The sequence below is a fragment of the Nothobranchius furzeri genome, chromosome 4 (genome assembly GCF_043380555.1).
Source record: "Nothobranchius furzeri strain GRZ-AD chromosome 4, NfurGRZ-RIMD1, whole genome shotgun sequence".
NCBI lineage: Eukaryota > Metazoa > Chordata > Actinopteri > Cyprinodontiformes > Nothobranchiidae > Nothobranchius > Nothobranchius furzeri.
The window spans coordinates 85,200,215-85,216,573 of record NC_091744.1 but is presented as its reverse complement, the minus strand read 5'-3'; the positions used below and the strand labels follow the sequence as shown (position 1 = coordinate 85,216,573).

General features: G+C 43.0%; 1 protein-coding gene across 2 annotated transcripts in view; it reads left to right on the top strand.

The window, feature by feature from the left end:
• galnt18a (UDP-N-acetyl-alpha-D-galactosamine:polypeptide N-acetylgalactosaminyltransferase 18a) overlaps positions 1 to 15,648 on the top strand; it is a 205,618-nt gene extending 189,970 nt beyond the window's left edge. For both annotated transcript variants that reach the window (XM_015965286.3, XM_054733428.2), the window contains exons 10-11: positions 1 to 82; positions 15,269 to 15,648. The exon at positions 1 to 82 is cut by the window's left edge. In XM_015965286.3, coding sequence (XP_015820772.1) covers positions 1 to 82; positions 15,269 to 15,415 — 229 coding nt within the window. In that variant the 3' untranslated portion in view covers positions 15,416 to 15,648. The remainder of the gene's footprint in view (positions 83 to 15,268) is intronic.
• The last annotated feature ends 711 nt before the right edge of the window (positions 15,649 to 16,359 follow it).

The window sequence follows — 16,359 nt, the reverse complement described above, 5'->3', positions numbered from 1 at the left end:
GGACGTGAACAGCAGACCCAGACTGCTGGAGTGCAGCTACGCTGCCACCAAACACATGAAGCTCACCTGGACGTTTGCTCAGGTGAGCCTGAGCGCCAAACCTCACATCTTCACATGTTCTTGTTTTAGGCTTATTTTCTGTTTTTGATGTTTATTTATTTATTAACTCAGAGTTCTGGACGTTTCATTTCACTAGAATAAATTAAATATTGCAGCATTCGGTTTACTTCTGTAGCGGCGTCTTTTAATCCTTCACAAAAAAAGTCTGGGACTTGCACTTGTACTTCAAAATGTCAAGAATATAAAATAAATGTTTTATAGGTTAATAATGTTTTATTAGGGAGCTGCTGCAGCAAGCAGGGCCCTTGTTGTTATGCACCTGGTGGGATATCTGACAATAATCATCTGTATTATTATTATTATTCCGTGGACGTTAATGCAGCTCACACGGCAACGTGCACCTCCAAAAGTTATACACCAAAACAAGCAGGTCAGCGGGGAGGGGGGGTTGCTATTACTTTTTTAAGGGATCTGATTTACCACGATGAAATAATTAACAAAAACATCAAAATATTTCCCATTTTCGGGAAGATTGAACTGTCCTTCAAAATTGTGTGTGTGTAGCATTTTTACATCTGCATAAAAACTGTCCTGTGACGGGTGGCAAGTCCCTTTTCAAAGTCTCTTCAGGAAATTTCTGGCTATTATTAATGTTTTTCAGTTTGATTCCTCTGGGTTTTGTTGAAGGCTTTGACCTCTCTCAAGTCAACGTCTGTCAGCACATTTGGACTTTTTTCCTCAACTGTTTTTAACATTTCCACTCAATCCTGGAAATAGGAAGTTGATTGTTCTCCCAGCATTTGTACTTTTTCCTTGACACGGCGTGTCGTTTCAGATCTTTTAGCTAATTGGTTATCTGGATGCAGCTGATTTTGCCTGCTAGACTGAAGCTATGTGGTTTAATCAGCTGGTTTGAATGACTGACTGGGATTCGAGTCACGTCCTCTTTGCTTTGTTTCCAATTCAAAGCGTCCCTTTTGGGTTTTTTTATATTTTCCTCCTGTCATTGATCGTTCTTCCTTTGTTTTACGTCTCAGGTGTTTTTAAAGCACATCTGCCTCAGCAGGACAATGAGCTTTCACACGGCCGCGGTTTCTGACTTTTGTTTTTCATCTTCACACTTTTAGAGTCATCTTCTGATGTGACACGTAAGCTGACTGAGTTGAATAATTAGTGAAAAATAATGTAACAGGGTATTTTATTTAAGCTCCAGACGTGCGTGCGTGCGTGCGTGTGTGTGTGTGTGTGTGTGTGTGTGTGTCTGTGTGTGTGTGTGTCTGTGCTGTTTTTGCCTCAAACTTTTGGGCCATTCCCATCTGTACCGGGTCGACCCGGGCCAGGTAGCCCCAGTCGGCCCCAGCCTGGCCCGGTTGATTCCACACATCCTTGCCTTAAGCCCATGTGGGCTGATTCTACCCACCAATCAGAGGCTTGCTCTAGTGGAAGGTGTGGATTTGCTGTCAGCAGTGGGTGTGTTGGCCCTGGTCGGCCTGAAGCAGACCCCCTCGAGAAGAGGGCTGAGAATGAGCCTTGGTTGGCCCGGAAAAGTACCAGGCCACCCAGATATGTAAACAACCTACGCTACCCGGCCCGGGCCGACCCGGTACAGATGGGAATGGCCCATTTGAAACAAAGACGCTTACCATAATTATATAATCACCATATTCCAGATAAATGCTGTTTCCTGGTTGGATGTCGGGCTGCGCAGTGGCGCAGTGGTTAGAGCTGTTGCCTTGCAGCAAGAAGGTCCTGGGTTCGCTTCCCGGCCTGGGAACTTTCTGCATGGAGTTAGCATGTTCTCCCTGTGCATGCGTGGGTTCTCTCCGGGTACTCCGGCTTCCTCCCACAGTCCAAAAACATGACTGTTAGGTTGATTGGTCTGTCTAAATTTGTCCTTAGGTGTGTGTGTGTGTGTGTGTGTGTGTGTGTGTGTGTGTGTGTCTCTGTGTTGCCCTGCGATGAACTGGCTCTCTGTCCAGGGTGTACCCCGCCTGATTGCCCGTTGACCGCTGGAGATAGGCACCAGCCACCCCGCGACCCTGCGTGGGCAAAGCGGGTTCAGAAAATGGATGGATGGATGTCTGTTGTCCTCTGAGGACGGCACCATCGTTCCTCCAGCTCTACAGTTCCATCATCTGCAGCTACCAGTGCTGGAAATCAAACTCTTCATCATCAGCATCAGTCTGATTCAGAAAATTCAGTTCAGGAAAAGTAAAAAATAAATTAAAGCCTTGAGATGGAAAATGAAAAGTCCTGGTGGCTTTGTACAAACCATTGGTTTGTAACAAATGTAGTTACTGCAGCAGGAATAATCCCTCCTTTGCACTGCGTGTAAAAACGTTGCTAAACGGCCGCAAAACATGATACACAGCCATTAGCTGCTGTTATAGTGGATGAGCTCCTTTCCACCGGCAGCTAAGGGTGACGTTTTGGACGCGGCTCAGAAGCGAGGACACGCTATCATTACGTTTTGAGTCTAGTTTTGACGTGCTATGCTTCCAAAACACAGCAAACGCCATGATTTAGAAGAAGAAGAAAGTATCATTTCTATGGCGCCTCTCAAGATAAAAATCACGAGGTGCTACACAAAAACAAAAAAATGTAAAAATATAAAAAATAATTTTGAAAAAGATTAAAAAATATATTTAAAATGAGCAAAAAATAGACAATTGTGATAAAAAAATGTAAAGAAAGAGAGAGAGTGAACAGGAAAGAGGGAAACCAGTGGATCCTGAGGAAGGTGGAATAGGTGGGGAGAGCAGAATAAAGAGAGAGAGGTGAAGAAGGTCATACAAAAGCCAGCTTGAACAAGTGAGTCTTCCGCTGCTTTTTAAAGGAGACCACTGAGTCCACTGATCTCAGGCTCAGGGGGAGAGAGGTCCAGAGTCTGGGGGCCACAGCAGCAGATGATCTGTCACCTTTGACCTTTAGCCTGGTGCTGCACAACCAGTAGGCTTTGATCACTGGACCTCAGGGACCTGCTGGGGGTGTAGGGACTAAGAAGATCACCTATGTAAGATGGTGCTTGTCCATGTAAGGCCCTGTAGACCAGAACCAGGATCTTGAAATGAACCCTGAAGTTGACTGGCAGCCAGTGAAGCTGGAGGAGAAGCGGGGTGATGTGGGTGTGTTTGGAGGACTTGGTCAGAAGCCGAGCACAGGCGTTCTGAACCACCTGTAGACGGTTCAGGGAGGTTCTGCTCAGACACGTGAAAAGAGAGTTACAGTAGTCTAAGCGTGAGGAGATGAAGGTGTGGAGAACTATCTCAAGTTCAGAGCGGGACAGAATGGGACTCAGCTTAGCAACGTTCCTGAGATGGAAGAATTTTGCCTTTGTAAATAGAAATGATTAGAAATGTAATAGCACACCTCCCACTGCCGATCCGCTCGTTTTGATGTATAATTTGTGGGTGGAGCCCTGCACGGGCCTAAAATCTGAGCCCGTGTCCGACCCGGTCCGAAAAGGTTTTCAGGATTCTCTGGCCCGACCCGAGCCCGACTTTTTTTTTAACCTTTCATAATGTTTTAGCGTGACAGAATGCTCAGCGTTCTAATCTGTGGGAAGCGTTCTGCAGTAAAAAAAAAAGAGAGAAAAGAAAGAAAAACAGCATCAATGCAGCTTTTTTTTCTAACAGAGCGTATTTTCCGAGCGGCAGATGAAATTTACGAACACTATATTAATTGGATGCGTTTGTAAATTTAATCTGCTCTGAAAATGCGCTCTCGTGCAGTTAGACAAAAAGCAGCGTTCTAATTTTCTAACTGCGGAGCGCATTTTCAGAGCGGCAGATTAAATAAACGCCCCCAATTAATATCGCGTTTGTAAATTTAACCTGCCGCTCTGAAAATTCGCTCTCCAGTTAGAAAGAAACCAGCAATGAATGCTGTATTTTTTCTAACTGCAGAGCGAATTTATTCACAGAAAAATAGAACGCTGCCGTTTTCATGAGGATAAACGAATGTTTCTGACATCAAAGTGGACATAAAACAGCATGTTAGAACAGGGCCACATGTTTCCATCAGCAGTTTGAGAATTTGTTTATATCGGCGCATTTATAAACCACACACACCTTAACTGAGCTAACGGGTGCCGGTGCGTGAGAAGCAGGCAGGTGCTGCTGCGTTCGTGTTTCAGCTGCTTTTAATGAATTCGATTAAAAATAAAGGCGCCCGGTCCGGCCCGTGTCCGAGGTAATTACACAGTCGTTGGCCTGAAGCCCAGCCCTCGGGCCTAGGGCCGGACCGACCCGCGGGCCTAGGGCTCCAGTGCAGGGCTCTACCTGTGCTCGGCAGCACCGTCTCCGTCAGTGCACCTCAGGACAGCTGTGGCTACATCACCATCAGTGTGTGAATGAATGGATGAATGATACGCTGTAGTGTAAAGCACTTTGGAGTCCTCTGACTCTGAAAGGCGCTATACAAGTGCGGGTCATCTATAACTTATTTAAGAATAATAAAGAGAACAAATCCTCTGGTGAAGAACATTGAGGGACATGCTGGCAGAGCAGCCAAAAAATGCTGCGAGTTTCGGCGCTGGTGCTTTTATTCCTCCTGGAGCCAAGGAGTCTTGGTCTTAAAATGTTTGAAAGTTTCCATTTCAGTTCATTAGAACGTTACCAGAAGAAGCGGAGTTTAATTTATTATTGTGTTAAATAAAAGAACCGACATTGGAGCAATGCTTCTTCTAGGACGTGGATCATGTACTGGGTTGCTTGTAAAAACAGAGACGCACACAGGTGGAGTTCTGCAGGTGAGTCTGGTGAAAATGAAAAAGTAGAAAGTTAATAGAGAAAAGCAAAAGGTGGAAAGAAGTGGCAGGGCAGCATTTCATGTGAAGCTGGCGGCTCGTGTCTGTGAATTATTGAAACTAAACTTGACTTCCTGGGCGCAGCCATCAGAGAGGAGAAATGGAGAGGAAGACAAAAATCCATAAAATCTCACCGACAGTTGCTCATACTTTCCACTTGTTTGGTGATAAATTCTGTTACTTCATTGCTACACAAAACACGAACAATGCCCTGCTAGAAACTCCTCATTCCTACCGTTCATACGTGTTAGTGAAATTCCAGCACCCATAATCATGATTAATTAGCAGCCATGTTTTTTTCTGCCAGGACGGCAAATTGATGCACAAAGCTTCTAAATGACCAGTGTGTTCACCAGCTGGCTCCTAAATTTAGCTTTTGCTAACAATTAATGAACTACTGTGTCTAATATTTGCTTAATCAGATTGTTGATTTCAAAACAGGATTTAAAATATTTCAAAAACTCTGGGAAGTAGATTGTTTGGTCATAATCATCTACTAATGCACGGGTGTCAAACTCAAACTCACACGGGGCCGAAATGAGACTCTGGGACGGAGTCGAGGGCCAAACTTAATATTTTTTGAAAAAGTGACGGCAAATTTGCACATTTTCTTTATCAACATATATGCAATTTTGAACCTTTAAATTTGGAAACAACCTTATTTCTGCATTAACACTGAATGTGGAATAACCAAATTACACACGAGCAAGTCAGTTTAAAATAAAAGGCATCAGTGGTATTCATTACTTGTGGTATAATCAGCATTTTTAAATCTATTCAGGATTTATGTTTTCTTGTTTATTCATTTTTCTTATTTTTTATTCTCCTTTTTTCTCCTGTAATAAGTGTCATCGCTGCTGTGACGTCTAGCTTTCCCCACTGAGGAACAATAAAGGGATTTTCTATTCTATTCATCTATCTGCAGCCTTTCCACTTCCTGTTTACTGTAGGTTAAATCTTTTCTCACGGGCCAACAACAAAATAAAAATATCATTTTATCTTAAATGAAAATGCAACATCTCACCTGTTAACTTTCATGTTTTGGAGCAGAAAAAGAGCATAAAACCAACATATTTAAAGCTCAGTTTGCTCCACTGGTTTACTGTGATGCTCACCTGTTCCAGCCAGATACCTGCATCATGGGGTTGATCTGAGCTGAGGAGGAGACTCCTGTTGTTTTGTTCATCTTCATCATAATAATGACAACATTAGATGACAACAGGTGCTCACATAGGTTTGTGCTGATGAACATGTCTGAGCAGCTTGACCACGTTGGTGTGTGTCGGGGAGGAAACACGACAGCAGTCACAGAGTCGTGCTGGTTTGAGCGTGTCGCTGCTCGCTGGAGTTATATCAGCTCTGTCTGGACGTTAGTTGGAAAACTTTCTCTTTCAGTCGTGAACACATTACTGAGCGGCTAGAATCTCCGTTTCTGGGCTTCAACGTCAGAAAACAGCTGAGTGAACTCGGCGCTGAGTGAGAGGAGTGTAGTTTGTCCGAGACAGCGGAGCTGCAGAGACCGGCAGCAGGCGGAAAAAAACACAAAGGAGGGGGCTTCGTCGGCTCCGCGCTGACGCCGCAAAGCATCATGGGAGTTGAAGTCTTTGCGGTAAAATCGTCCAGCGGGCCAGTTTTAATATATTTTTGATATTTATCTCACGGGCCACATAAAAATGCTCCACGGGCCTTGAGTCTGACATATGTGTACTAATGCATGTTGGGCAGGGACTAAATCTGGCACAAGGTATCTTTATCTATGATAATAATGTTTTTAATACCCCAAGTAAACATTTAAAAAATATTAAAATAACTTCAGTTTCTATTAATAAGAATTCTTGTGTAACTTTTAGTACATTTAGCAGATTCCTGTGTGCAGAAGTCCATTTAAAGATATGACCAATGGGGATAAGCTAGCTTATGACTAGGGAGTTATATTAGCTCCATGGTTGATAAAAACATGTTTATTTTTGCACTAAATCTCTCTCACATAAAGCGATTTCAGCGGTTTTATTTTTGACAGTTTAGGTAGCTTCCAAAATGAGTCGTTTCAGGGCTCTGTACCTTTAAAAATCAACTTTATTCGTCTTTTAAATACATTTGCAGTGGTCTCTAGTAGAAATGATGTCCTTTTATGTCCTAATCATGGAGAAAAAAAGCTTTGTGTACCCGTTTCAGGAACTAGAAGTGAGCTAGGTCAGAGTTGAGCAAAACATGACAGAATTTAGAATTTTATTTCTTGATGCTTGGACATCTCTCCTCTGATTGGCTAACAGCCACTGACTTTTTTTGATTCTCCACAAATAACACAAGTATGGAGGAGTTCTGCTGTGTGGTGTTGCTAATGCTAACGGTTAGCTTCTACTAACTGAGACGTTCTCTGTTGTTTCCTGGACGCTAAACCAACAACAGCCGTCCCCGTCGTGAGTCCAGATGGGTGAGTCCATGAATGTTAGTGACAGTGTGACGTAGATCTGTCAGGATTTTCTAATCCTAGAGTTTCACCGTCTGTTTTCTATCAGAAGCTAAATCGTGAGATAGGGGTAGGAGACTATTTTCATGTTCAACCTGTATGAAACACTCAGAAATAAGCATTAAAAATGGTTTATCAGTGAAATAGACCTTTTAAGAAAGCAAGCTGGAGCTGGCCACATCCACCCATCCCCGCTCAGGCGGTAACAAGATGGCGTCTGTGCTTGGCTTAGCCGCAGTCACCGGCCACTTTTTCTAACTTTTCTCCACTAACCTCCTCTTTTCCCCCTTGCTCCTGTCTGCGATCCTCTTCAGTAGTGTCCCTGCTACCATCTCCTATGATCGCCAGACTCTTTTATCCTTCCGTTCGTTCACGATCGCCCAAGATGCACCGAGGATGTACCTCCCTCTTTAAGCGCCTCGTGATTTTCATCTTGAGAGGCGCTACAGAAATGATATTTTCTTCTTCTTCTTCTTCTATAAGCTGAGAAGCTCCAATGTCAAACAGAAGCTCAGATTAGAGCTGCTGTTCCTCCAGTGCAGATAAGTTGGAGGTGATTCCATTCTACTTACTGGGCGACGGTGGCACAGGAGTTAAGTGCTTGCCCCGTAATCGGAAGGTTGCTGGTTCGAGTCCCGCTCAGTCTGTTGCTGTCGTTGTGTCCTTGGGCAAGACACTTAACCCACGTTGCCTGCTGGTGGTGGTCGGAGGGACCGGTGGCGCCTGTGCTCGGCAGCCTCGCCTCTGTCAGTGCGCCCCAGGGCAGCTGTGGCTACATTGTAGCTCATCCCCACCAGTGTGTGAATGTGTGTGTGAATGGGTGAATGACTGATTGTGTTGTAAAGCGCCTTGGGGGGTTCTAAGACTCTAGAAGGCGCTATATCAAATACAGGCCATTTACCATTTACTGTGACATCACAAACAGTGGCTTTTTGAAACAGCGTGTTTGACAGAAAACCGGTGGTCGTTCATTTCACATTTGTAGTGTTAGAGGCAGTCGAGACCCACATGGCATCATTTGTCCTGTTTAGGATGAATGACTGGATGGCTGAGCATCCAGCTGACACATCACCTCACTTGCCAACCCACATGATTGACCGTCTGGTGGCTCTGTGTCTGACCGACTGATTAACAAGCTGTCCCACCTTAATAGCATCGAATCGATGTTCGAGTCCAACTCTGCGCTCTGCAGATTGACAGCAGGACTGATGCAGAGTGGAGGCGGTGGCTCACAGCCAAATGGTTTGTCCCAACTGGAAAGAGGATTTTTGGGAGCCTGTGCATATTTCCACTAACTCTGCACACGAGGAAGCCCACAGGTGCAGCTCAGACTTTTAAGTACATTTGTTGGAAGTCGCTCAGGAGGTCGCACACACACAGAAAGCCAATGGAGGCGTTTTCAGGAGAACAGGCAAGAAGATCAATGTGATTACTTTAATGGATCTTAAGTCTGACTCTGCTGTAGCGTATTCAGGAGCAAACGTCAAGCGAGGAGCGCTATCTGTGTCTCGCAGCTGTAACGTCCCATTAGCAGCCAGGGGCAGCAGCGAAGGTTAAAGATGAAAATGTCAAAATCAGTCCCGTTGAGCTAGTGGCGTTTCTGGCAGGAAGAACTGAACGTTCTAATGCAGCGAAATCATTTAAAAGTGCACTTGGAAATTTTAAGGCTTTTCACAACTAGAAACAGTGTTGTGGGTAATGTTTTAAACCTGAGAAGGTTTCATCCATGAAATGTTAATTATCAAACTCATCGAAGTCTCATCAGCTTTGATTGAAGCTGCCTGAATAATCGTTAACCTCTAGTTTTATATTCTTTTGCTCCTCAGGACGTACTTTAAGGGATGAAGATGAGTATTTGTGATCAAATATTCCCCCTTTAAAGCCTGGCATGAGTCAGATGATGCTAACAGTAAAAACCTGCCTGAATATTATCAGAAACCTCCGGCTCTTGGAGGGTGCAGACGCTTTTTTCCTCCTCTCCTCCACATCTTATCCTCAAGGCTTTTGTCTGTCTCTGGGTGCTGGGCGCACGGCAGCTTCAGCATTTTTCTGGAAACTGAAATACATTTAAATGGATCTCGTTAGCTGGTCTCTCAATGCGATTGATAAAATGTTTTCAACGATGAGAACGGGAGGAGGGGCTCCTGCGGATTCCCTGTCGATACAGACCCAGTTGGACACATCATGGACTCCTGGAAACAGTGGAACTTGATTTGTTTATCTCAGCTGTCTGTGGAGGACTCTGAAGACATGTAGATATTCGTGGTGTTGGTGTCGGGTTTCCTGCTCATTGGCCTTGGAGGCTACCTGGCTTACCGGAAAATTAACGAGCTGTCGAGGAACATTGGCCTGATCCCGGAGCTCAGAGATGGTTTGCACCGCGCTGTGAATTCACTGACTCACATAATTGTCGAGATGAATCGTAAGCTTGGGACTTTGGTGGAGATTCATTCTTTGGCACAAAAGATGGGTGCCATCAAGAAGAGAGTGGATGAATCTGCACGGATTGGGATAGATTAACGTCCATTACTATTGGGATTTGGAGAGGTGAGGACCAACAAACTGTAAGACAGAGAGGAAATTATCTCTGTCTGGCCCCAAAACAATTTCTAATCGGAATCTGGCGCCCTTGAGCCTGGGCGGGACTGCGGGAAGGCCGCCGAAGCGTCCAGGGTCACTGCAACCCTCCAACCCTCAATGCTCCTCCCCCTATCCACACTGAGGTGACATGCACTGCTTCATCGTGGCTGCAGGAACTGAAGCTGGGATAGTCCCAACCCACCACCCCACCTAGTGGACACTTATGTTGTGTTGTCTGAAGTCTGTTGCATATCTGTCTGTTTGAGGTGTTTGTTTGTTTTTTGCAGAGCAAAGCTGCCCTAGTGGTGGAGGGTAACTCTGAAGTGCCTTTTTTCCCTCCACCTGAACCAATCCTCATGTAACCCTCTTATCTCTATTAAGGTAGCGCGACTCAGGGTTGCGAATGACCACAGTCACCAATTCTTGTCATGTGTCTTCCCCATGTATGTCTGATCTCTGAACTGTGTGTACTGAAACTGTAATTTCCCTCTGGGATTAATAAAGTATCTTTGAATTGATTTGATTTGAAACACAAGGGATGTGAATCTTAGAGCAACTCACGATTTGATTCGATTCCAATTCTCGGGGTGCCGATTCGATTCAGAATCGATACTCGATTCTCTATTTAAATCGATTCACAATCAGTATTAACAAAGAGTGTCAGCTCCAGGATGAACTACTTTGTTGTACAAGTCAGTTAAAGATATGGGACATTTTTATTTGACTTTAAACTGGTCATGCTCCAAAAATGCTCATTTACAATGTAAAATAAAGTGATTCTAAAACTGTAAACAGAAACAATCTTTTTACCAAGAGGCAGCATTTATTTTTGCTTACCTTGTAAAATATAACACATCTGTAGTTACCTAACAGTAGCTTTGAAAGTAATACGGTCAAATACTTTTCAAGTATGTGTAGCAACAAGTTACATGAGTAATCCTGAGTACTCATTTATCAACTTAGAAAATAAATATGAGAATATCTCTAATGTCTGAGTATGGAAAAAATGACATTCAAGTGCCCTCTTATCAGCAGATTCAAACATAAGTCATCTCAATTTATGGGACCACAAAAGTAATCGGAGTACTGACTCTCCTAACGAAGATCAAAAAAGTGCATCTCAAACCTGTAACGTGCCAAATATTTGAGTTCTTGGAATCGATTCTGAACCTTTGTGAATCGATTCAGATTCTTCATAAATAAGAATCCCGATTCAGACTTGAATCGATTTTGTTCAGCACCTCTAATAAACACTTTCAGCTCCTGTCTTAATTAGACTCAAGGAAAAAACAAAACAACTGGAGCTCCGGTCTCATCTGGAGGATACTAAACACATTTCCACAGTTTTAACCACGATGATGGAATCAGTAAAAACCCACAGCAGGTCATTGACCTTTACAAATGTCACACTCCAGTGGTTCTTTTATGTTCCTCAGAAATGTCTCAATGTACCAGCTGCACAGGAAACTGCTCTCCATTAAACCTTGAACTTTTCAAATCAAGTTCAACTGTTTCTAATCAGAAATCAATTTTGATTTAACTTGATTAATCTGGGAATGTCTGAGTATTATTGTAGGTCCAAAAGTTGTAATTGAAGCTTTAGTAGTTTGAAGTAGATGGTGTACATGTGAGAATAAATGTGATTAGTGTGAGATATTTGGACTTAGGAGTGGTTGAAGCGCTCTCTGCAGAAACGGCTGTGCACAGCAAGAAGCTTAAAGTAAAAAATCGATGCACTTTAAGTGAGCTGAAAGCCTGCAGAGAGTGTTTGGGCAAAGGCGGAGTTTTTTATTGTGCTTGTAAAGAGGCTAGTCGCTGAAGAGGAGCTGCCGGGGCCACGATCAAGACTCGGCATGTTTAGAAAGGTCATTTGTAAATGTGCTATTCTCCACAGAAACAGTAGAGGGTGCTAAAAGTGACTTTATTCACAAGTAGGGTTGTCACGATACTAAAATTTCAAACTCGATTCGATACTTGGGAAAAAAACTCGATGCTCGATTTCGATACTATTTGAAAACACCCATTTATCGAACAAGTTTATTCAAAAAATAACATTCCTCAATTTATATTACAAAAATTAAATGTTAAGAATTAAGTGTATTAAGTGCTTAAACCTTTCAAGTATCAGCATTTTTTAAAACGTGCATACAAAAACTGGTGAAAGTTAACACTTTAAATCATGAGTTGTCTCACTATATATACACTATTTGCAGAGTGATGTTTTGCTGCTTAAACTCTGTTTAAGGTGCATTTTTGTTATAAGATGTAATGCCGTATGTTTTGTTCTGTACTTTTGAACAACTCTGTTGGTCAATAAAGGGAGAAAACGAATTTCTCCACAGTAGGACAAAGGTACATCTACCAGTAATCTTGATAAAAACAGACTGGCGCACGGCAGTGACGTCATTAAAAGCGCCGGTTAGATTAGCCGCAGCTAGTCTGTTTACACCTAGAAATCCCAGACCCGCTCCAAACGAACAGGGGAATCACGTTAATGATTCCTAACAAAACCTTTCGACATGAAGATGTTTTGGTGCAGATAATGTCTTATTTCGAGGCTGCACCATGGGTGCCTGTCCGCACCCGTTCTATGGGTATACGCTGACGGCGATTCGCCGATGGATCTAAATACCCCGGGGAATCCAAGTAGCACCAAAGTTGTCAGCGTGAGTAAACAAACGTACTGCATGCTAGAAATTAAGTCCGGGTTGCAATAAACGGGAGTTTCCTTTAAGCACATAAGCGTGAATATACAACTACGTGTCGGACTTGGTATGCTAATTAAGTTGGGCTGTGAAGCGCCTCCCAAATTCGCTGTTTATGTTTTTGTTTATTTATTTGGCAGACAAAACTTGGATCAGAGACAACTCGTGTGGGAAATTGCTTTGTAGCCATGCGGCATCTTCTTCTTCTGTTTGTCTGGGCGGCGGAGGCTGCTTTACGGCATCTGGCTGTCGTGCGTGTTGGTGTACTTGAAGAAGGCTGTGTATAATAGTCCATAATATCGATACCACAGGGATGGAATATCTCATTTAGATACCACTTTTAGTATCGATTTATATCTGGGTATCGATTTTTTTGACAACACTATTCACAAGTCACAAAGTAAATAAAAAAAAAATATATATATATATAAATATATATATATATATATATGTGTATATACATAATATATATGTATATACCCTATACCCTATACATATACATAAGTTTTCCCAGTTTGTTTGGAAGTAATGCATTACTCTGTAACTAACAGAGGTAGGTAGATTGGCCCAAAATGTGCTCGAGTAAGATAACATTACTTCAAAATAAAGTAACTCAAGTAAAATACGTGAAACATCTTGTAACAACACTACAAGGGTAGCACGCTCATTGTACAGGTGTGTGTGTGTGTGTGTGTGTGTGTGTGTGTGTGCGTGTGCGTGTGTGTGTGTGCGTGTGTGTGCATGTGCATGACTATGTGTGTGCGTGTGTGTGTTAGTTAAGACTCGTCTCTCATGGGCTCAAGCTCATTAAAACATATTACTGTTCTAGCTACAAAACCTAAGAACCTACTTTGGTTTGCAGCCTGTAGTTGGAGTGAATGAAGTGCACGCACACACACACACACACACACACACACACACACAATGAATAGATGTAGAATCTCGTATTAAGCGACAGCAAATGAAGCTGTTCTTTTTAAAGGGACGTTGTCTGCAACTGTGAACTAGTTTATATTCAAATCCTCACTTGGCGTTCCCGTACGGTCTCCCTCCGTCTCCACGATTTATTTCACTTCACTCAGCTTTATTGGTGACACAGCTTCAGCAGGATTGCCAAACATCTGAATGCCAGTGGATTAAATAATTGAACGTGAATTGTCTCATAAACATCAAACGTTCTGATCTGAAGGCAGCTGGATTGGATAAGTTGTGCAGAATGCTTTGAGGTCGAACAAATGCCAACTGTGAAAAATATGATATAATAACCTAATATTGGAAATGTGGCAAGGTAGAAAAACAAGGGCGCGGGCAGGATTCGATCCCCAGACTCCCAGGTGACTGTCATGCCTGCTAACCAGTCAGCCAAAGGGACATCCCCATGGCCAAGTAGCCAGGGCGCATGACCAATCGGGTCACAGTGACAGGATGCTCACACTGTCACCGAAACGTTACCACAACCAAAATGTTAAACCTCCTGTGCATTCATGCATCAGTTAGTGTAAGGGAGATTTTTTTCAGTTATTATATCAATTAATGGCAGAAACCTTTTGAAAAGGTAGAAAATAGAGAAATTTCATCTGCATCTTTTAATGTTAAAGCAGGTGGAAGAAGTCGTCCTGCAGAAAAACACCATCAAACTTAGATCCGTTATGCTGATAATAAATGTTGTCTTTTATTTTCTGGTGGTTTGTAAATCAGTAACTTTGTAATGTAGCTTGATTATTTGGTGCTCGGGGATCAGCGTCACTTATTAACGCAGCAAGATTCGTAAATTTAACTTACCGCCATCTTTGTGTTCTCAGAAATTTCAGATTTACTGCCCTACTTTTGGCAGAGTTAAAAAGCATTTGTGTCATTTTAAAAGCAATATTCACCCCAACTTTTTTGCCATTTTTGTGCCAAAAAAACTTTAAGAGAGAAGTAGGGACAGAGAGACATTTTTTTCTACTGTTAAATCAACACAGAGCAGTTTCCTGCTCCTCCCCTACTGGTTGAAAGTGGAATTACAACGGTCGTAAACAACCCTGCTGCAGCTAGCGCCACTAATGATCTAACACTAACATGAGCCAACTAATACTAAAATAACAACGAAGTAAAAAGATCCACACTGTTGGACGAAAAATATTATGACTTACAAGTCCAATAGCAACAAATCCAGGTCTCTATCAGTCTGTGATTATAGCCTTTTTTAGCTCCCTTGAGCTAGCGTAGGTCGCACCGATGTTCGCTCTGGTTTTAGCTCTTTGCTTCACCTCCAAAGACATTACTCTCTTACTTTTACTTGCAGCCTCCGCCATAATGCCACCAGAAAAAGCAAACGTCTTCTTCCTTTTGTGCTATTTATTGACGACCGGTGAACTGAAAATGCTTACCGCTAGCATTACAGCTAACAGCCATAAAGCAAGAGCGCCCCCGGGACACCTATCTGCTTCCAAAAATCAAGTGTGGTTTTTGGTCAGCAGAAGGCTGCAGGGTGGTGTCAAATATGAAACTGGTCAAGTTTCTACCCATGAGATCCAGGTTAAAGCTCTAGCTTAAAGTAAAAAAAGAAATCATTCTGTTGTTATTTTAATAATTGTACTTGATATGTGTTTACACTGTAAATTAGATTCTTCCATGATGGTGGATGTGTGTTTTGTCCTCCAGGGTGGAGCCATCCAGAACATGGAGTCTCAGCGCTGTCTGGAGCTGGTGGAGAGCCGACAGTCGGAGTTCACGTTCCAGCTGGCCATTCAGGACTGCACTGGTCAGAAATGGACCATCACAAACATTTTGACTGTCCTGCCACAGTGACCCCTGAGTGATGAGTCATGATGCACATTTTTAAAATAGCATTTCAGTCCAGATTGAACTGGGCTTTACCTGCAAAAACAGCTTCAGTGCTGCACCAGTGTTTAAGTCAAAGCTGCACTGAAAACCAGTAACCCCCGGCAACCATCTTACTGCAATGACCCGACGCTCACAGATGGAGCACCCACTCTTAAATCTTCCCACCCTGCAATCAGAAGGAGGAAAATGAGGTTTGTGTTGGGAGGGGAAGTCTGATGAAGTCTGGTCCTGCGATGTCTTTTGGGTTCCCTGTGTGCTTTTTAAGATGCTGCACCATCCCCATAACAGATGGGGCCATATAAAGGGCGGCGTTCCAGAAAACCAGGCGTTACAAGCAAAGCAGCTCGTTTGTTGCACAAAAATTACAAAACAAAAAAGCCCAAATTGTTTTCATTATCGTATCTTGTTTGTTTTAAAGAGCAAGTCACCCCAAATAAACTTTTTTTTGCTGATAAACTAAATAAACGAGCGTCTAATCAGGCTGCAGACACGTGTCATCAATAATTTGGCACTTCAGTGCATCTTAGTTAAAATTTTAATATTCTGCCTAAAACTGGCAGTGTTGTGCCGTTGTCAGGTAAAAACTCTGCACTGTATTCTAATTTAAATCTGCCATCGCTATTGGCTAAGAGGTATGCTATGATGTCATCTGGTACATTATGATGTCACAGTGCTGTCGTGAGCCTGTGTGTGTGTGTATTTGTTAGCAGCTCCGCCCTCTCGGTCTGCCAGGCAACAGCATTTGTTGCATTTTTCAAACATGAAGTGAGTGGAGTTAGAAACTGATAGGGGTTGACTTGCTCTTTAAGAGTAAAGGCGGCATAGGCGCTGTGCGTTTCCCTCATCTATCACCAGGCGGCGATGAAGTGTAATGGAGAGAAACCGTGGGATGCTTTAAACTCGCGCCG